General features: G+C 41.0%; 1 protein-coding gene across 2 annotated transcripts in view; it reads right to left on the bottom strand.

The window, feature by feature from the left end:
- Man1a1 (mannosidase alpha class 1A member 1) overlaps positions 1-23,095 on the bottom strand; it is a 173,489-nt gene that overhangs the window by 22,948 nt on the left and 127,446 nt on the right. For both annotated transcript variants that reach the window (XM_034524436.2, XM_034524437.2), the window contains exons 7-8: positions 9,116-9,239; positions 7,827-7,920 (exon numbers count right to left, since the gene is read on the bottom strand). In XM_034524436.2, coding sequence (XP_034380327.1) covers positions 7,827-7,920; positions 9,116-9,239 — 218 coding nt within the window. The remainder of the gene's footprint in view (positions 1-7,826; positions 7,921-9,115; positions 9,240-23,095) is intronic.

The raw sequence follows: 23,095 nt of genomic DNA, 5'->3' as shown, positions 1-23,095 counted from the left end.
TAGATGCTTGCCTTTCATCATAAAACACCCACTCTAAGTTGAGTGAATCTTCTTTTGTTAAGCACATTGCTTCCAAACCGCAAGCACAACTGATGTGAAATTCCATGCTCAGAACTGAGAGAATGTGACCATTAGCAAAATGGCCTTTCAAAGTTTCATAACACAGAGCTAAATCTGAAACGAAAGGAGGATTTCTTGACTTGGTTATCCAGGAGTGTGTTAGTCTATCTCCAGCTACAAAGACCTGTTCTGCTGCCTAGCCGCCAACTTCACTTTGAATCTACATGGGTGTTGAAAATAGTTCGTTCCCTTCCTCCCTCCCTCCCTCCCTCCCTCCCTCCCTCCCTCCCTCCCTCCCTTCCTTTCTTCTTCTTCTTCCTCCCTCCTCTTCTTCCTCTTACTCCCTCTCCTCCTCTTCCTCCTTTTCTTCCTCCTCCAACTTCAATTTCATATCCTGGTCAGGTTTCCACTTGCCTATCTACAGACACTGGAATTCAGGAATCAACAAGGCTGTGGATGAAGCTCAGTACAGGCCACTTGTCTAGCTAATGCTGAGGCTCTGGGTTCAGTTTACTAGCAACACACACACACACACACACACACACACACACACACAAAGTAGAGCAAGAACCATTAAATGGCTATTTAAAAAAATTGTATTTTCTGATTCCCCTTCCCACAAGCAGTGGGCTCTGGATCTCTACACACTGCACTTCTCACGTGTCTTTTCAGTCCCCTCCCCTTCCTCTCTGTTCTTACTGTTGTGACTCTGGCTCAAGCCATCACCACTTCTGTCCTAGGTAGCTTTAACTGAGAGCTTGACACAGCCTACAGTCACCTAGAAATGACTCCCAAATAAGAGACAGATAGGCTCAGATTGACCCTTGGGTGTATCTGGGGAAGACTGCTTTCTTTTAGTGGGAGCACTCAGCCCGATGTGGGCTGCACCACCTAGACAGGTGGTGATAGGCTGTTTATGAACCTTCTAAGAAGTTCAAGCCTAGGAGTGAGCCAGCTAACATGGGTCCTCCGTGGCTTCTCCTTCGAGTTCCTACCTGACTTCTCTTAATGATGGGTTGTAAATTGGAAGTGTGAGCCAAACAAAGCCTTTCCCTTGTAAGTTACTTGGGGTCAGAGTGTTTCATCCCAGGGACAGGAAGGGTACAGAACAGCTCCTGCTTGTTGCTACTGCAGCAGTGACCGTTTATCTCATTTCCTGCTTTCACTCTCACGGGGCTGTGCTATTTCTATTGAATTTTAGTAAAATTCAATAGCAAGGTCACTTCCTCAACTGTCACAGTGCTCGGGCAGCTCCATGCAGTCCTGCCCACTGCACAGGACATGGAAGTCAGCATGTCCTTCCCTGCAAGATGCTCCTGTGTCAATCAACCTCTCTCCACACTCTTGGCACCTGGCCCCTTCACAGGAGAATCCGGTCCCCACTAACTCAAAGTCCTTGGGCCTTGCCTCTTTTGGAACCAAGAAGGACTTTCATGTCTCAGTCTTCTCTGTGCCATTGGCCACTTGGTCTCTGCTCACTTTTCATAGTTTGGTCCTCAAAATTATCAGTGTCTGTCTCCCTTGGGGAACGAAAAGGGCATACTTCATATAGAGGATCACACACAGACCTTCCTTGAAAACCTTGAAGGTCTGCCCCTCCCTTCAAAAATTTTTGGACAGCATCCCTTTACCACACTTTTATTTCCAGAATGTGGTCCAAGTATCTTGCCTTGTCACCAAGTCATGATCCATAATGGCAGAGATAGGTCCTCATGTTCCACACTGGGCCCTGAGAAACTTCTTCCCCTCAAAACTAAGTGATATCAATGTTAATAGGGACCTATTCCAACTAGTAGGGTCCAATTTTACTTATTTAAATATGCAGTTTCCTTATTATGAATAGTCTAGAATCATCTGAATTCAATTTTAGGGAAAATGTTTTTAAAGTGGTAGCTCTGATTCCTTAAAATAGCAGCGCATGACCTTTACAGTTTCCTAAATGAATTACCGCAGAAACCTCTGACATTTACAAAGTAAATAGACTAAGTCGGGTCTCATCAATAATGAGACCTGCTGTTGTAAGCATGGCTGTAGGAGACAAACGCAAGTGATGCATGGCAAAGCAAATCCCTGTCCAGTTACTGTCAAAATAACAAGGGCCGAATGAAGTTATGGGGAATGATGGCCCTGATCCAGACATGCCCTTCGGAGTCAGAACAACGACAGAGAAAACTAACAGCCTGGAAAGGCTGGGTACTGCCCCCTTGGGTTATGAGTCCACAATGAGGGAAGAACAAGCTTGGGCATCTGGGAGTATTTTAAAGAAAAAAAAAGGTTATAAAACAATATATTTATTTCAGTTAATTTTGGTGTTAGTTAAAACTTTTTCTGGAGGTCAAAAATCAAGGTTAAAAATCAAAGTAAAGGAACAAAGAGGAACATCGTGCTTTTGATAACTTAGTATCTCATCAGTCGAGCCTTCCTAGGTCTGGGCGACAGTTTGTGTGGTGACAGAGTTCTGTGTGTAACTTCTTAGAGGGTATAGGAGAGAAGATTATTTTTTCAGAAGGACAGGACCAACAACTCCAGAAAAAAACAATGGTATTTTCATGCCTAACAGCTGTAAATGAGTAGTCACTCAAGTCTTATGTTTGTCTCTAAAGGGATAAATTATGATTATTATTCTTGGTAGGAAGAGGTCCCACACCAAGATTTCTAATATAACGTCTGAAAAAGGAAAACAAGACAAAATGACAATAAAATAGTAAAAGACAACAAACAGGGGATCAAAATAATAATTTTTTCCTTAATTTTTTAATAACCTTCATATGAATCTGAACTTATCTGTCCACAGGATTGTTTTCAGTGCTACTTAGTAACTCAACACACACACACAGACACACACACACAGACACATAGACACAAACACACACACACAGATGCATAAACACAAATGCACACACAGTCACACAGATAGTCACACATGGACACACACGGACAAACACACACAGACACAGACAGACATATAGACACAGAAACACACAGACACATAGACACAAACACACACACACAGTCACACACACAGACACACACACAGAAACACACAGTCACACACACAGTCACCGAGACATGCACCCACACACAGAGACATACAGACAGAAACACACTGACACAGACACACAGACACAAACACACAGACACACATGAATGCACACACATACACACACACAGACAGACATATAGACACAGAAACACACAGACACATAGACACAAACACACACACACAGTCACACACACAGACACACACACAGAAACACACAGTCACACACACAGTCACCGAGACATGCACCCACACACAGAGACATACAGACAGAAACACACTGACACAGACACACAGACACAAACACACAGACACACATGAATGCACACACATACACACACACACACACAGACACACACACACACACACACTCACAGCACCTTACATCTGGCTGCAATGATCACAAAGCCCATTTCTCTCCATGGCTAGGCTAGGTCGCTCTTTAGCCACAGCTAAGAAGCAGTGACGACTTTTACAGAAGGGTAAATAGAACTATCACTGAGAGAATGAAAGGTCAGATACAATACACACCAGTAGAAAAACCATTCAAGTAAACAGTCACTGAGTAAGTACAAAGCACTGTGTTCTGGGTTAGCAAACACACACATCACATCCTTACCAACTTTTAAAGCTTTGAATCCCTAGGAAGAAGGATGTGCATGAGCATCAGGAAGGGGACTGTGGGTGGAATAACCCAAACTGTTCATCTGGAGAGGAAGAAGTGGAGGTGTAGTGGGTCGTAACAAGTTCCAACCAGACCCTTGAGGGAGGAGGCCTCTGGAAGAACAGGCATGTGATCTGGCACTTAGTGAAGAAGTTAAATAAAAGAGTTGAAGAAATAGCTTAAGGAACCACCCCTACCTATGGCCAAGTAGGCCACGGTTGAGAAATAAAAATAGAAGCCTTTCTTCTATGGCTGGAACACAGGATGGAGGGTGGGACAGGGCAAGCAGTCCTGTTTGTTTTCCATCAGAAACAAGCTGATAAGCAGTGCAAACGTAAAAGACTCTTTGTTCTGGAAAACAGAGCCAACTCTATAGTGTATGGGTGACTGAGCAGGTGAAGTCAAAATGTTCTGGTGTCTTTCTTAGTGTCCTCCTGAGCACCTCCTAAATCCAAAATTAAAGCAAGGAAGCCAGAGATCAGGGACTCTTCTCCAACTTTTGAAATATCCGAGAGAAGAACTCTCACACTGGTCACCCTTTTGATAAATTATATCTACTTTTCTTGTATGCCAATACTCTGGTGTGTTGGGAGCCGACTCCTAGTAGAAAGCGGCTATCATCTTTGTAGCCATCTCGAACCATATACCCTGACAAGAGACTTGTTTTCAACAGCCTACAACAGCTGGGCACACTCTGATAAACATCTTGTTTATCCCATATATCTTGTTTTGCTGTTTAATGCCCCCAGCTGCAAGGTGCATGTGGTATCCATGCCTACAAGGCACGTGGCAAATTGTATAAATACCCCGGATTTCCCTTCAATAAAGGAGAATTGATCAGAACCTCTGTCTTGTCTCCATTCTTCGTGTCTCTTCCTCTTCATCCCCACTCTCTTTTGCTAGATTCTGACCCGAAGACTGGAGCAGCAGCTCAGGCTGGGACACAGTGGCCCCCAAGCCGGGCAATGTGGGCTTCAACACTAGTGGGCCTCACACATGTCAGATTAGTCTTAGTGCCCCTTATACTCTTAATGAGCGATGAGTAGTACCTGAAGACAGTGCTCATTTGAGTAGGATCTATCAACATTACAAACTGAAACAGAATTTAGTAAGATTTTTGTTGATTCACTGAAAGTAACGGTTATAACAACAAATGGTATTTTTCATAAAAATGACACTTCAAAAATTAAGCATATCAGTGGGAAGACTAACACTATTTTATTCCCACCCCTGATCTACTTAATGTTTGCTTTCCTGGCTAGATTCTCATGTCTGATCCAACTCTGATCCATGAGTATACTTTGCTTTGGCTAAAGTATACAAAGGGAAGTGCCTCATGCAGTTTTACAGATGGAGCAAAAGGAAGCACATCTTAATTGTCCAGTCAGGGGCTGGAGGTGGGGCTCAGCTGGTAAGGAGCTCCTTAGCTCATCATACAAGGATGGGGACCTGCATTGGCTCTATCTGAACCCCATTAAAAAACGGCGAGCATCGTGTCACGTGCTTGTGATATCAGCAACTGGGAAGGCAGAGACAGGCACATTCCTGGCCAGCTACCCTAGCCCACAGACTTCCAGGCCAGTGAGAAATCAAAAAATAAAGTGGATGGTATCTGAGGAATTGAGGTTAATGTCTGTCCTTCTCTGTCTCTCTGTCTCATGCACACATACACACAAACACACATGCATACACACACACATATATACACACACACCTGTATGCATGCACAGGAGTATAGCTGTTTCGTACACATGCAGTCTATCTATCTATCTATCTATCTATCTATCTATCTATCTATCTATTTATCTATCTGCTTTAACAACAAAACTTAACAAGTGGCGTTTAAAAGGTTAAAGTGCTACAATACAGGGTTACAAATCATATCAATAAATTGTATTTTATGTATATGTGTGAGTGTGTGCATATACATATGCCTATTATGCGCATGCTCAGTTTCCCCACTGGGCTGAAGACAATGTTTGATCCCTTGGAACTGGAACGATAGACAGTGTGAGCCATCAGGAAAGGCGCTGGGAACTGAACCTGAGCCCTCTGTAAGGGGAGCAAGTTCTCTTACCCATAGAGCCATCTCTCCAGCCCCTCCATACGCTTTTATATTCTCTTAAAATCAGGTGAGTATCTTTTTGTTATTATTGGATCTTTTGGTTATGTGTGCTCTGCTAGTTTGGAAATTACTGTTTTTTTTTTTTTTTTCTTTTCAGAGTTTGTAGATATACCATGTCGACATATCCTACTACATAATAAAAGCAAAAACCATCTTTGTTAAAGTCACCATCAATATTATCAGGAAACTAATGAAGTCAAGCTCATGGCAAGACAGACAAGGTTTCTAAAATTCTAATTTTGATTTAGAAACTCAAATTTTACCACCATGGTTACAAACAGAAGTTTTTCCTGTTCAAGAACCAATGCCAACCAGGTTGGAATAACCAGCTGTTTTTAGTTGTAAAGACAGTGACTATAAAGATAATCATAATCGTGGCAGAACAAGCAGTGATATCAGTAATAACACAATCTTAAAACACATGCTTTTTCCCACCCAACTTATTTTTCATCTTGTGTCAGAAATGCTTCTGTGTCCCTTCCTTTCCTTACACAGTGGTCACTGCTGTGGTGGTTGGTATTAATGGTGAACTCGGCAATCTAGAACCACTTAGGAGACAAGTCTCTCAGCATGTCTGCAAGGGAGTTTCTAATGGGAGTTAACTGGAGTGGGAAGACCCAGTCTAAGCGTGAGTGAGTTCCATCCAGTGAGACAGGGCTCCACAGTGAATAAAAAGAAGAAAGCAAGCTGAACATCTCCCTACTCCGAATGCCGCCTCAAGCTTTTGCCACCATGATAGAGTACCCCAGGGAACTGTGAGCTGGGATGAACCCTTCCTTCACTAAGCTGCTTCCGCTAAGTGTTTTGTTACACTAAGTCACTCACATGATCACCCTGCCGTAACACACGGGTTGGTGTTTTCTAGAATCGAAATCATTCCTCCGCTTCATGAGAACATGCATAAGTGAAACTGGTCTCTTTTAAATTAAATGACTGAAGATTACTACTGTTGGGTGTTTGCCTTGGTTCTTATGGAGCCGACGACCAGTTTTACCCACCACTGTCCACTTGATATAACTGCAAATGTGCTCAGGAAAAAGGCAAGTTGTGTCACCATTTATAAACTTTTGATTCTGTGGACCCATGAAAGGTGTGCAGGACTTCCAGCAACCTGTGGACCACACTGAGTGGGAACCTTCTTTATGGGCCCTAGGCTCTATTACCAATAAGAGACACGGGGGTCACCATGCTTCTCCTGCTAGCACTAGTGTGTTCTTTAAACGAAGTACTTCTAAAAGAATAGTATGTATAATTATCTAAGAATATGTTATTTAATATAAAGGAAAAAAGCCAACATTAGAGTAATAACGTAATGCCTTCCACATAGCTAGGTAGCTCACTTGCTTTCAATTGATACTTAGCATATCACAGCCTTTCCAAATTGGCTTGAGAACATTCCCTTTTTACAAATCCAAGTCTTTATACCTCTGTTGAAAGTGATCTGAAGTGGGTGATTCTGGCATCGGAAGACGTGTTTGACACTTATTTCTGATCTAAAGGTAAGTCACTCCCAAGAAATCTTTATCTGGTAGCTTAAACTTATGAAGAGAAAGATCTCTGTCTGAGCTTCTAATTCCCCAAGTCAAAGTAGAAAGTGTTAGAGATGGAGTGGTCCAGCTTCTACCCTGGGCAAAAGTATCACTGTCATCTGCACAGAGGAACCCTCTTTCCTTCCAACCACACAGGCAACCTTCTATAAGTGGAAGTCCTAACCACAGTGGCCAGCTCTTCCTTTTCTGACTAATGGTTTCAAATATGCTTCTAACAATGTCATCAGACTCCAGCTCTCTGTGGAAACCAAGCTGACTGCTTCCCCCGAAGCACACTTTCTAAGGCTGGTTAAGACCCAGTCCCCCTTCGCAACATTCCTTGACAAGAACTGTGCTCACCCTCCTTCTGCCCCTCCCACAACAGGGAATGCTCAGGTTTGAACTTACGTTGACCCCACTGTCCACTACTGGGGTTCAGATAGTTAGGATAAAGGCCTTCTGGTTTGTCCAGTTTGTTTAACACTGTTCGAATATTCATTACCTGTAAAGGAAAGGGAATGTTAATGTGAAAAGCTAAGAAAAAGTTCACATGCCATTCTCTCTCTCTCTCTCTCTCTCTCTCTCTCTCTCTCTCTCTCTTTCTCTCTCTCTCTCTCCCTCTCTCCAGGGTAGAAAAATACTTCATAAAATGTTTTAGAATTTTGTCATGACAAAAATTAATAGGAATCAGTGCATATAGTTATAGGTAGCTAGAAACCCAGACCCCAAATTGAGACCTCCTAAGTCTATATTAAAGCTATATCAATGCATAAAAACAATAACTACTCTTTTGGAATCGTGCCTTTGAATAGGATGATATGGAAAATAAACAAATATAAATAGTAGGCCAAGAGAAGACAAATGGTGTGGAAAAAAAATAAAAGAAACGAAATTATGCAAATTCCCTCACTGAACGCCACTCACTCAGTGCACGGGTATAGGGAGATGGGGCTTTGAGGGATACTGAGGACGGAGAAGTCTCCTCCCTCTCCACCCCCTCCCCCAATCCCTTGTGCAGAGGCACAAACAAGAGGTTATAGGAGCATTTACAAGCCAAGAGACCTAGGACTGAAATCTTCCTGGTCTAACCCCTAACTGCAGACCTGCTGGTGGCCACAATGTTAGAAATAAGGTTCTGTTCTGAGCCACTCCATGAGCAACCTTTTTTTGCTGTGGAAGTGTGTGTTCTCTGAGAAGGTGGACAGGCCAGGTGCTGAGGTGAGGTGGCAGGGCTGTCCTATGGTAGTCAGATGGGCTGGAAAGGCTGATGTGCTTGGAGGGAATTGCAACAAAGTGAAACATAACTCTGTCAAGGAATTTTGCTTAAAAGAAGTAAAAGCTAAAAGCTGAGTGGTGAGGTAATATTGTAATGGATGGGTTTGCCTCTGGAAAACAAATTTATTGTGCTGCCACTTCATATTTATATAACACTGTAACCTTTCACCTGTGTGCTTCATACAGTGTCTACAGCGCTACATATTCTTAAGATGGAATAAATTTCACACAGGTAAGCAACTTCCTTAATGTACAGCAAACGGCAAGGGGGAAGGTGGGCCCTCTCTCTCTCTGAGTTACACAGTATCAGGGAAGGACTAGGTTGACAGTCTGGTGAACTAAGGCATGTTACAAAGTGCACCCCCCCCAAACACAAACATTGTTTTCTTTCCCACGCTCTGCACAAGTGTTTCAAGACTCACCTTTTCAGCAAAGACAGGGTTTCCTGATAAGTGGGCCAAGTGCATGAATTCCAAATGGAGAGTTCCAAATTCTGCCAGAATACTGCTGCCTCCAGAGGCCCAGGGCCAGTTCCGCCCGATCCCACTATGGAAGGAAAGACACGGAGGAGTTATGGGTCAGGTGGGTTCCATTTTTCCAAGGTTCTAAGTGGCAGACGTTGTAAAGCTCACACCTCTGGGATGGCATTCCTATAAAAGTGGACTCAGTATAACAGAACATCATGTTTAGGTTTTTCTGGCTATTAGTTTTAAGCTTTGACTCCTAGTTTCCACTGAAAATCCAAAATATCTTTCACATAACATAGTTTGGAAGGTCCAGGTGCTATGTAGCGTCCACGATCTGGTGCAGCATACAGCTTTTCAACATTTTAATTGAGATTGCATGGAATTTTACATATTTACATTATCTTTAAACATCTATTTGGATAAGAGGTATATTTTAAATACTCTTTACTTAAAAACTTCTGTCCTTTTCCAAATCCTGCCTCCAATTACTAGACTTCCGTATGTGTGTCTTCACACTAAATTTTATCTTTTTTTTTTTTTAAGGCACTGACTCACTGCCTGTCTTACTTAATCTATGCTTAAGAATATAAAATTATGTTATATAAACCTCAAAGGCATGAGCTTCAAATATATTGCTGGATGGTTTATCTCAAAAAAAATACTTAAAAAAACAGAGATCTTTTTTTGTCTTTTTAAAATTTGTGTTGTGTATGGTTTATGATCATGCCACTGGTGCATGCATCCTTAAGTGCAAATGCAGAGGCCATAGGAACATCGGCTTTATACAATACTCTTTTTGTCTTACTGCCTTTGAGACATGATCTTCCGCCCAACCCTGAGCTAGGCTGAGTGAGAGTCAGAAAGGCCAGAGAGTCTCCAGTGTCTGATTCACTACAGCACGGGGGTCATAGAACTATGGAGTCGCAACCATCTTTTTGTGGGAGTGGTGGGATTTGAACTCAGGTCTTCATATTTGTGCATCAAGTATTCTTATCCACTGAGACACCATCTTAGTCCCAAACATGATCCCTTGAGACATGATCAGACTTTGGGTATAGTTTGTTTTGAGGAAAAACACTTAAATCTTGAAGACATATATAATTCAAATGAAGTTAAACATACACCCGACTGATAATTTCAATCCCTGTACCTGCAAATGCACATCTTGGGTTTGGTTCAGACTTGCATTTATTGCACATTATTTGCTATGCAGTACTGACAATGAAGGACACTGGGATACAAGCATGCTGAGACAACAAGTCATTTTCCCCAAAGACTTCACAGAGCATTAGGAGGCAAATATTTGAGCAGAAAAAAAAATCCAGTCTGGTATGTCAATGCCAAAGTAAAGGTGAGAAGAGTTCCTAGGGTGTCTTGCACAAGGATACACAGCACAGCCTTAGAGCATCACGGAATGCTTCCTTTGAGCCCTGCGTTGAGTTAAAGCATAAGAATAGGGAGGAGAGAGCAGTGAGGAGGTGAAGCTGGCCTCATGCCCACAGTAGAAGGTACCTAGGGGAGGGTCTGACCTCATGGATGTAGGGAGAGAGGTGGCAGGCACAGAGGCTGTCACACCTGAGCCTGGCACCCAAAGTCAGTTGAAAGGCGGGTTTTCCTATTTTGAACATAGATTCTTTTTAAAAAAGTGTTCTTGGTGCTCCTTAAGCTTTCAAGCTACCCCCTTTTTACACAGGTAAACCTTGTCAGCCCTGTCATGGCCTCTAGTGCCAGGCTGGTGAAGAATGTGGAGCCTGAATGAGGAGGAGGAAGCTGGGCATGGAAAACCCTGGGACAGCCTCCCTCTTATTCTCTATCCATTTAGAGGCAAGTTCAGGTTTTGTTTCAAAGCTCTCAAGTATGGCTGATACACCTAATGAAAGGGAACACGGAGACCTGAAAATCTTGCAAAAAAAGAAAAAAGAAAAAAAAAAGAAAAAAGAAAAAAAAAGAAAATCTTGCATTCATCTGTTTTAGACAATGACCTAAATGTTCAGTTCTTGGAGCATGTGTTACTCATATTTTATAGTTAGTTTAATAAAAGGAATGTTAAATTATCCAGATGTAATGTAAAATTACCTTCAGATTTAGTTAATGGTGGCCAGTGCATGCAGCAATTGGTCATTTGTTCTCAGGACATATCAGTGTTTTTACTCTACACATTTCATCAGCAAAGTCAAACTCTATTGAGCAGAAGTTCAAAATCCTCCATTGAGGAGAAACATTAAGAACTAATTTGTAACATAAGGTCATGTCAGGGTAAGACAGACAGACAGACAGCTTTATCCAAGAGAAGGAAGAAATCAGGAAGTAGTGAACAAGTCCAGCCTACCCTCTGGAATCCAAGGGACTGATTATGTTTTCAATTTAGGGGATTAGAACACTTGGAGGCGTAATTAAAAGTGCTAGTGAAACAACCAAAATGAACTAAATAAAACTCAAATTTATTTAGTATCTACATGTTTGTTCCTTGTAATCTATGTGATGAGAAAGGCAGCTGGGCTTTTAAGTGTGTATATCTTTGGCTATCTCTCAGCATGCAGAATTAATAATGTATTCATTCAGTACAAATTGTTTACAAGCTGGCTGGCTATGCTCATTCTTAACTATGCAACTGGGAAGTAGTTGACGTAGCTAGAGAGGGCACAGCACAATCTCAATCTCAGACTAATGTACAAAGACCAGAAGTTGACCTGGAGAGTCCACCGGGAGAGTGGATGGAGCACACCACGTGACAGAGACCTGTGTGACCTGGGAGACAGCATCTACTCTTGCATACCACAGAAATCACATCCAAATGTTGGTCACTCAGAGAGGGATCAGCAGAAAACCTTCTAAAATTGTTTTACTTCGCATTTTTAAAAAGACAGGGCCTAGCCTTAGACTGACATGGGACTCATGTTAAAGGTTAGGCTGGCCTTGAACTTGTGAACCCTGTTCCCCATGTGTCTGGGTTACAGGTGCAAACCACCATGCCTAGTTACAAGGTCTATTTTTGCTCGAAATTCTGAGTCTAGTGATGAATCTATGCATTCCTAAAGCCAAAATTCCTACATGCATTATAGACACAAAAATGGGGTGGGGAGGGCATTGTGGAAGGGAAAAGAATCCCGGGAGAGGTTTTCTCTCTTCATTTAGAAGTTAGGGTATCCTGTGTATTCTGCTATATCATAAGCCAAACATTTTAGTTCTTCAGTCCAAAATTACTCTTATCTGGAGGAGTAGGGGACTGAAGATGCTTTTAGTTCTGTTTCATGGCCCAGATGTAGAATTTTTTTTTTGCCTGGCCTGTTTTACAAACATGAATAATATCCTAGAAAAATATGTTAAAGGCAAAATAATAGCTTGTGTTAAAAAAAAAAAAAAAAAAAAACTATTAGTTTCGCAAGACAAGCCTGAAAGGGAAGGCCATTTAAATATTCCCAACTTTGTTATAACATCTACATTTTAAGTCAAAATGATGACTAAGTGTATAGAAATGTATACACAAAGAGGCAATTAACATGATCTGGGCAGCTGCCAAGGGCTGGGTCAAAGAATCCCAGAACAGAATTTCGAACTGCTCTGTCCATCTAGTGTCACAGTCTTCTGTTTCCCCCAGTGTCTTGCTCTTCCACTTTAAGCAAGAATACTATTTGATATGTATCTTTCAGCTTTTACTTGGCTTCAGCGTCCAATATGCTACTAAGGTCATCAGGACTTGAAAATAAAACTTACCACAACAAAAGAATAGGTGTCTTCAGCAAGGGAAAATACGAAACTGGGATGAAGACTGGATTCATTGGGTCCTTTGAAAACCGTGAAATAGTATTTTTTTTTTATAGTTTATCCAGTTTATCAGTAGTGGCAATACATCCTGATGCTACTGTACTCAAAGCATTAAGGGGTGATTACTTACTGACCTCTTAGCTCTGATTTACAGTGGGTTTCGTGTGCCTTTTCTGTCACCTGGGAATAATGGGTAATAGGGCCAGAGGAAGAAAACACACCACTAATGAGCCATTCCACTCCTGTCTGAATCCCCTGGGAGATAAGCTAACTCTTCCTAAAGCCGGTAATGATATAAGTAGCCAGTCGAGCATTCTGGATTGATGGTCCACCCTTTCGAAATACTCTTAAGTGGAGCTTACCCCATGGGAGTGGATTTTATCGACGCTACCCAGATAAAATTGGGTCACTAACACATATAGTTGGCAATGCAGTGTGATCAAATACAACAATTGGAGAATTTACAGAGCCAGGATGAGTCTTAAGAACTGCCAGATTAATATAAAAACAAAGCATTAAACAGTTATACAGTGCCCATTAGCTAAGACTTTCAATTCACCCTTCCCTGTGGCTTCCTTTTCCATGCAAAATGGAAAAGGGAGCAATTTTCATTAAAAAAGTAAGAAAAAAAAAAACACCCCATAATCTTCAAATGTCCTCTTGCCTGAGTGATTTCTGATTAGCTGATCAGTGAACAAACTTCCTTTAAGTCAACAGTCTATAATCCAGTTTACTCCAGACTCAGGGTGACAGAACCATCAGTCTTTGGAAGAAAATCTCCCTACATCCTATATATTACCTGAAAGCCTTACTCAAGCATGCAGATGTAATGGCCCACAGGGATACTGAATAAAAAAGAGGAAATTCATCTGGTATTACTCCTTTTGGATTTTTTTTTTAAAAGCACAAATTAGGAAAGAATAATTAGAAATTTCATCAATGATTGTTTCATTTAGCTATATCCTCAAAGCTAACCCATTTAGAGATGTGGCGATTTCAGCTGCAGGGTCTGATGTCTCCTTCCTGCAGAGGTGTGCAGAGAGCCAAGGAACCAGTAAAAGCTGCACCCCAGGGGACCGCCATCTTAACACAGGTCAAGACTGTCCCAGAGTCGACCACAGGAAATCCAACAGAGAGGACCATGCCCTCAGGGAAGAACTGCTGATTCAGGGCAGCCATTTGACTAAACTACTCACAGTCACAGCTGCTACCTCTAAGTACCAGCTTGAGTGTGCTTAAATCTCTCCAGAGTTTCCATATAAGACTTTTCACAATGTCCAACATAACCTTCAAAATTTGTTATACTCCGCTCAATTTCATCATATATATTTATTTTAGAATATTTTAATTTATTCTGATTCTCAATAATCTTCTTCGTGTCTCATTAGCTAAATTTGGGGCTGTAAGTTACAAACACAGAGGTGCCAAGTGATCCCAAGAGTCCATATGCCTTTTTTTTTCCTGCTTGTCCCTTGGGTAGGATCTCATTTGGAACTGTTGTCAAGGTACAGCAGATTAGATGGATTCAACTTTTCTCTGGATTCTTTGGTGAATTCTATTGGGTTCAACAAACATTACCAAAAAAATCTCATAAGAAGACACTTTGGTTTATGTAGGATGTATGAGTGGCACATGTATTTCTCTATTTTATGTTAAGAAAAACAGAATCATATTCTACACATTGCATTAAATACCCGTTATGTTCCTTTCATTTTCCATGCTGAATGATGCACGCACTTATTTTTGTTGAGTGTGGTTTCTTGCTTAATGGATATACTCTCATTAATTTACTTTTGTTTTGTTATGTGTTCTCGAGACAAGGGCTCACTGTGTAGGTTTGACTGGCCTGGAACTCAATAAATATATCAGGCCAGCCTTGAACTCAGAGCCACTTGCTTTAACTTCTCAAGTTCTGAAATTAGAGGCTTATGCCACTCCTTTTGGATTGTATGGCTGACCTAAAACACTAGCAATGGGCACCGAAGCACAGTTACATTTATTTCTTGCCACTATTGCTAGTCTAGATGTATCTTTTAAAACTAACTCATTTTTAGACAGAAATAACTACTAGACTCCACCTGGAAAATGTTACTTTAATTGTCTAAATTGAAAGGAGGACTGATTTGGGAAGTGTAACAGAGGTGCAAATGGCAGTCTGATGTCTTGTCACATGGGGAGAGACATCTAGAGCTTGTGGGAATTTCCTCACTTTATCTGATGTAAATCATGGCACTGGGCCCTTTAAACCGGAGCAGGTTAACTACAGTGTTCACCTGTACCCAGACACTTCAGAATGGAACAGAAGCATCCTTTGAAAATAGCCCCTACCACGTGGTTCTCCAGTCAGCCCCCCTACCACGTGGTTCTCCAGTCAGCCCCTCACCACGTGGTTCTCCAGTCAGCCCCCCACCACGTGGTTCTCCAGTCAGCCCCCTACCACGTGGTTCTCCAGTCACGTGGTTCTCCAGTCAGCCCCTAAAACCCCTCCACACTTGGATTTTTAGTATGGTTGTCCCAGCACTCTAATTTTACACACACCACCACTTCAAGACAGCGAAATTGCTATAAACTTTGGCTATGATTGTTCACCTGAGGGTCACCCATGGGATACATTGTGAAATCAGCAGAGATTCCAGGAACTGAACAATTCTCGAGTTTCTGCATCACTGTCTCTTGCTGCTACAGTGGGTAAGTGGCCAGTACCTCTCACATCTATTAGCTGTCAAGATCCTTGGGGACAGAGATTCCTAACCTGTGCCATGAACATAATCCCAGGTTCTTACACTGCCAAAAACCAGCGGTATCCAACGAACGATTAACTTTTAAAACAAAATGAAAAATGTTCCATTGGCTTCCACCACAAACTTGATTTTGAATGATGTAACATTTATTTGCTGTTACTATGTAGGTACCCCTGACAATCAATTAAAACACAAAACAGAGGTCTGTGAGATAGACCAGCACTGACAAGTGTGTAAAATTGAGTTCAATCCCCAGGAAGGAGAGAATTGACTCACAATTTGTCTGATGTCCTGTATTCATGCACTGTGGTACTCGTATGCATAGGCGTAAACACAGACAGATAAAGGCAGATACACACACACACACACACACACTCACACACTCATACACACATGAAAAATAAAAACACCCAAATGAAAAATAAATATATAGCCAACATTGGCTGACTGATTTCTTGAAAAGACTTAAACGACCTTATATTTGGGCGTGTATTCCTTGTAATTATGAATCACATCAATGTTAAAAATCTATGAGCTACGCTGTACCTTTTCCATCAATGCATATGATATGCTCTAATCACGTCTACCCCCATTTTAATAATTAGGGCTATTTTATTTGTTCAGTGCGAGCTGAAGATGTGGCATCAGTTCCCTTAGTGTAGCAATGGAGCAATTTCTATTGGAAAGAAGAGTTTGCTATCAGTTTTGCCAGAAGTAATGTTAGTCTTTTGGAGAAAAATCTGTGATCTATCAGGATACTAGTAAATAATTGTGTTCACCAGGCTGAGAAATAAGTACTTCCAGATGTCCCTTGCTCAATAAGCTCACCCCACCGTAATCTTACTGAGTGCTTACTCTGTGCCAGCTAGTGTGTGATACAGCAGCGAACTCTATGGAGAAAATGCTTAGGTACTTTTAAAGTCAATCTGGCCTCCACTCAAAATGTTGAGGGTTGAAGTCTCAAGTGCAAGTCAATTAAGTTCTGGTCCAGTCAACTAAGCTGAATACACAGTTTGAGGGGACTCAATTCTGTCTTTTCTATAAGTGTTCCTTAAGATTTTTATTTGAGAAATCAAGTGAATTTTGATTATATTTTCATAACATTGAGCTTTTCTCAGTGTTCTACCAAACACTCTGATACCTCATGGCTGAACACAGATCCTCACTGTTGGTTTTTTCCAGATATTAGACTTTTGGGAGTACTTGCAAGAGGATTCCTTCTTTGATGCCAAAAGAAGATGGACAATAAATTGTTTTCAAGGCAAGATCAGCAAACTGAATATTGAAAAGTCTATAGTGAGAAAATGTAAATACTGTAATTGTTCTTTAAATTCTCAAACAACAAATTAATTGTAAAAAGTGCTCAAGAAAACAGATGATGTTTAGATAATCCACACTAGTAATTAGGGTGTTCTTTTAGGCTGTGCTACACAAGCCTAGCCATTCGGGTTAACATATAAAGTAAATATAACCAAGAAAAGAAACAGACTCATTAATCAAACCATCTTATAATTTAAAATGGTAGCTTTCCTTAGATTTAAATTTTTATGTAGTAGTAATACACAGTATATGTCTGGTTTGTGGTGAGAACAAGGAAATCTGGGGAAGGTCTTGGTTGGTAAAGTTTGCCTTCCAAGTATGAAGACCCAGGTTTGGATCCTTAGGAACTATATAAAAAGCTGGGCGTGGTGGTACATTCCTTAACCCCAGCAATGAGCATGTGGGAGGTGGAGACAGGTGAGTTCCTGGAAGTTCACTGTCTGGTTCACTTAATCTAGTGCTCTTGAACCTGAAGTTCCATGTCAATGAGAGACTCAGGTGGAATTCACATGAGGATTGACACCTGAGGTTGTCTTCTGACACACACAGACACAGACAGATACAGATACAGACACACAAACACACACACACACACACACACACACACACACACACACACACACACACACACACATTTACGGGGTGGGGGGTGATAGATAGGTATTGAGAGCTACCTACAGCTAACCCTTTGCAGGTTGTGAGTACATTATGGAATAGTTTGACAACCAAAGTTTTAGACAAAAATTACGACAAAGAGGAAAAAGGTCAATCAAGAATCCGGAGACCCACAATAAAGACAGATACTCTTCTCAACAGAACATGCATCGCCAGAATGCAATCAATGGTGGCCCTGGTTGTCGTCAGCTCTTTACATAACTTAGAGCCAGTGCCATGGGACAGTCTGACAGGGATCATGACACACATAGCTTTGTGACACCTTGTGTGTTTTGTCTTTCATGCTTAGTTCACCTCCTAACTGGAGACTAAGATCAAAGGCAGGAGGACACATCTGTTTTCTTTGTCCCCATCAATCCTCTGCATAGACATTTTCAGAACAGATGCCGAAATTTAACAATTACGGCAGCCACTAATCCATTTCCACCATAATAATCCTTAATGTTTTCTATCAAATTTTAGGAAGTATTTAAAACAAGATTTATTACTCACAGCTAACGTATTTCCTATGTACGAGTAACGTCCATGTTTAGTTTATAAGTTTACATATTTTCAGTGATTAAGGATTCTTTATGTTATTAAAAAAAAACACTGAAAATCTAACTAAGCTTCAGCAATTTGTACAGAGAATCATCAAAATATTTTATGGGCTTAACTTTTGGAAAGGAAGAAAACAGAAGGAAAAGAGAGTCAAAGTCATCTCCTTGCATGTCCTGTGAATGGAGTTATGTCTTCACGTGCCTCCAGGTAAAGGTGCACAGCAAAGGCTGCAGGAACTCTGACACTATGTCATTTAACTTTGGGGGATGTGAAATAGTTATAGGTACAGAGTTCTGAGGAGTGTGGCAAACCAAAGGTGAACTCCAGACAAATTCTAATAAGCCAACATAACTTCTGCACATAGGTCTGGCTTGAGAAGGGCAGCTGTACAATAAAGTGAATGGCAGAAGCCTGGGGCTTCACGTTGGGTCTGCTCCTGGTACAGCATATCTTATGATTGCAGTAAGTGCCTGAGTTTTCCTTGAATGTCAATTTAAGAACAATAATGGTGTTTATGGGCTATTTTTTCCCTTCATTCAAAATGAGAATGCTTTCTTAGATCCCATGAGGAAAATGTACATTCTTAGAATTTCAGATTACCTACTTCAGTTAATAGCAGAACGCCAAATGTGAAAAATAGCACAATTATCTTGTAATGTGAAATGCTAAGAAGGAAATAAAGCAAGATGATGTGATGGGGCCCGGTGGGTAGCTTCTGTGGGCTGGTTTGCTGGAAAAGGCCTGTGTTAGGGGAGACTTCTATGGTGGTCATGGGAAGGACCTGCTGGTGCAGACCACAGGCATGGCTTCCCCCCATGTCCTCAGGTGGGCACAACTGCACAACATAACAACACACTGCTGGTTGTGTGGAAAGAAGTTTGCCAGTGGAGCCACCCAACAGCAGGGACTCCCTGATGGCTGAGGAGGGCAAGATCTGAGATTTACTCTAAGCGCAACGGGAAGCCATTTTAAGTGGAGCATCCAATCAGGTCTGCATTTTCAAATCTATCCTATGGACTACAAGAAGAAGGGCTGCATGAAAACAAGACAGGAAGTGAATAAAAAAACTGTCCAGGTAGCAGGCAGGTGGGGGCTGGACTAGCAGCTAATGCCAGAGACAGTTAAGAAAACTGGGGTTACGTTCCAGCACTGAGTTTGGTCTTCAGAATAAAGTTCCATATATGGGATACAGTGCAGAGAGTATGCATTTAGAGTTTAATGGTCCTTCACCAACAAGTTCCTTCTAATGCCTACCCCACCGTAAAGTACATATGCACTAGAATGGTCCAGCTACTCATTAACTGGGCATTTGTGTAATTAAAAAAAAAAAAAACTCGCTCAATCCTGTAGGTTAGTATTTTCATGACTTATATTTCTCCACTATAACCTTCCAATGTTTAATGGAAAATTCCCTTCCTTTCTTGAGAAGTATGGTTTTTCCTATAGGTAGTATTGCCTCTTTTACTTTTATTACATTATGTATAAAATTTTACAAATTATGCAATACTCATTTTACGAGGGAGACAATGAATAAATGACTTTGGAAGAGATTGATATTATATTATCCCTTATCTGTAATTAGCCCTGAGTCTCCACCAGCCAAGTCTACCTAACAATATTACCTATTAACCCTTCAGACAAATAGATTTACTCTCAGAGTCTGGGTATACTGTTCCCATTAAAACAGGCTCATGTATGGTTGGCCTCCAACACAATGTCCATTTTAGGGGAAATGACTGGATCATGAGCTTTGGCCAATGGAGAATCAGGAGTTCAAGGTCATCCTTAGTAACTTAAGTATGAGATCAGCCTGGGGTACATGAGCTTCTGCCTCAAAACAAAACTGAAAATGCAAACAAAAACCCTAAGACAAAAACATAAAGATTATATTCATGATATTTTACATGGGAATGCAAAATTTACTTGGAAGCAGGCTACAAAGCATTTGAGTTATGGCCCAGAAAACCAAACCAAACCAAACCAAACTAAAACAACAAACCAAAACTTGAGTATGCTTTGCCCATACTCCAATACTTTGCTGACATTTAAATGGGGTGGACTCTTAAATCTGTTGTACAAATTTTCAACACAGCCCAGTAGTTAATGCTATAACAGGGTGTGTATTTCTGGCTGCTTTTTAGCAAGATTTACAGTAAGAATCATAAAAAAAAAACAGAGAACAAATACTTTAAATACAGTTTGGCTGAAAAATAAGAGAGTAAATCAAGGGCCAAGGAATGTGTCTCAGCTAACGACACTGAAAAACCTGGCACCTTTCAAGCCAGTAGGGTGAATATTTAAGGGCTACCTGAGAAATTCTCTATGGATTTCACCTCCTCAAATGGATGGAATATAAACTAATTTAAAAGACTTTCTTGTAAGAACAGAGTGCCACTGGGTTGCTTTGGAGTTTGTTTCCCAGGATGCATTTTGTGGTACCCAGCTATTCACAGGTCACTACAGTGATGGGTCAAAGGGGCTTGACTATATCTTGAAATGGTGGCAGAACTTAGAATTGGCCACATGATTCTGGGTTGGTAGACATATTTAAAAGGTATGCATCCCATATGTAGCAGATGTACAACTCAGTCTTCATGTGGGTTCCCCAACAACTGGGGTGGAGGCTGTCCCTAAATCTCTTGCCTGTTTGTCAAATCTGTTCCCCTAACTTGCTGCCTTGTTTGGCCTCAGAGGGAGAGGAGGCATCTAGCCCTACGGAGACTTGATGTGCTGCAGGGGAGATACCTGGGGGGGGGGGCACCCTCTCAGGGGAGAAGGAAAGAAAAGGGGGAGGGATTATGTGAGGGGGGAACTCAAAGGAAGTGTATCATTTTGGAAGCAAAATGAATAAGTAAATAAATTAAAAAGGTGTGCATCCTTGGAAGCTTCCACCAGATTTCCGTGTGGGAAAGCCTGTTGGTTTCTCTTGAAAGGGGGAAGCATGAAGCTAAGAAAATAAAAGGAGACAGCAAAGGAGAGCCCCGAGAGTTCCATCATGGCAATGGAGTGTCTGTCTCTAGGGGAAAGAGACAAGGAAATAGGTACAGCATGTGCAGGGCAGTGGTCTCGTAGGCTGAAGTTAGTAGGTTTATTTGTATGGCTGTGGTGCTAGATACGGAGTTTGTCCTGATGAATTCAAGCTTGAACTCATGATACATTGTATGTTGGAAATATCAAACGTGTTTTCCTTTAACCAGGGTTTAGCATTTGCCCTGAGTCTCATAGAAGACTCTGAACTTGACCTTTGGAGCATTGCTGGACCTGTTGAGACTTTGGAAATGGCTAAATGCCACTTTTCATTCTGAGAGAATCATAAAGGCCAGGGTTAGTGTAGAACGTTATGGTTTAGACATGACATATTCACATAAAAAGACTCCTGTGTTTGATCCCCAATGCAATGTTTCAAGGTATAGGATTGGATAAAGAGGGATTTGATTAACTAAAGATTAATCTGGTGGATTCATAACTTTATGTCACTACACTGGGCAGTGTTGGAAACTATGGGTTTAGGACCTGCTAGAGGAAGCAAGTCACTGGGAATATGCCTCTCAAAAGTATACATTGTCTGTGCTCCTTATCTGTCTGCTTCTCAGTTGCCTCTGTTACTATATCCTGGCCACCATGATGTGCCTCATCCCAGGCTCACATTAAGAAAGCCGGCTGAGCCTGCCGTGGGGCCTTCGAAACAGGGAGAAAAAATAAGCCTTTACTCTTGTAATAGTTTTTCCACATGTTTTTGTCACGGTGTCTCTCTCATACACAGGGTTTGCCATCCTCAATAAAACAGGATTATATTATGTACATTAGTTAGTAACATGTCTGTTTCCATTAGTTCTTGTCACAGACATCTTTCTGGGACAATCATTTTTAATAGCTGTATAATAACATTCTATAAAGTACATAATCACATTTTATTAAACCCATCCTCTACTGACAGGCAGGTAGACCTTTCTCATTTTAAAAAATGTTATAACCATGCCACATTAACCATGAATATTTATTGTAATCCTCTCCTAAAAAGCAGTTTATATAAAAACCTCATTTTTTTATACAACCTACGATCTGCAGGTCTTTTATAAATGTGTTGTCTTTTGACTTTATCTTTGTTGTAATTAATTTTTATTTTTATGTTGCATGTGCACTGGTGTTTTGCTTGCATGTATGTCTGTGTGAGGGTGTTAGAGCCCCTGGAACTGGAGTTACTGAAACTGGTGTTGCAGCAAGTTATAGGCTGCCATGTGGGTGCTGGGAATTGAACCAGGCTCCTCTGGAAGAGCAGAGAGTGATCTTAACTGATGAGTTATCTCTCCAGCCCCTGTTGGAACTAATTATTAGCTGGTAAATTCTTCTGAAATCTTCCACCTGGACTGTATATGCACAGTGTTCTCTGTTTGAGTTAGAAAACCTGTCCTCTACACCCAAACCTACATTTTAAAAATCCCGAAAGTCTGGGAAACAATTTCTCTTTTCAGTTAGGTTCAAAAGTAAAAATTATAGTAGCATGACAAGAATATGCATACATTTATATTTTATAGCTATATGCATTTTGTTTTCCATATACAATGCGTTTAAATGTATTATGCTCACCTGTTCAATACTCTTGCTAATTATGGATGCTAACTAGCTTATGTATTTTAAAGTTAATTTATTTTCGGCGGCATTCCTTTTTTATTTAGATTTTACTGAAGAAGTTTATGAATTGATTTATTATTTCTTGAGATTTAGGAGTTTCATCAAGATTTCCGAATAGTAGACACAAACTAATATGTACTTAACAGCAGAAAATATTCTACCCAGAAGGGCAGGGAAGAGGTGGGTGAATCAGGGCACAGACAAATCACCATTTAATGTTATATTTGCATCTATTGCATCTCAGGAGGGACCTTGTATAAGT

The sequence above is a fragment of the Arvicanthis niloticus genome, chromosome 20 (assembly GCF_011762505.2).
Source record: "Arvicanthis niloticus isolate mArvNil1 chromosome 20, mArvNil1.pat.X, whole genome shotgun sequence".
Lineage (NCBI taxonomy): Eukaryota > Metazoa > Chordata > Mammalia > Rodentia > Muridae > Arvicanthis > Arvicanthis niloticus.
Note: the sequence above shows the minus strand (reverse complement) of the source record. Positions and strands in the feature narration are given on the sequence as shown.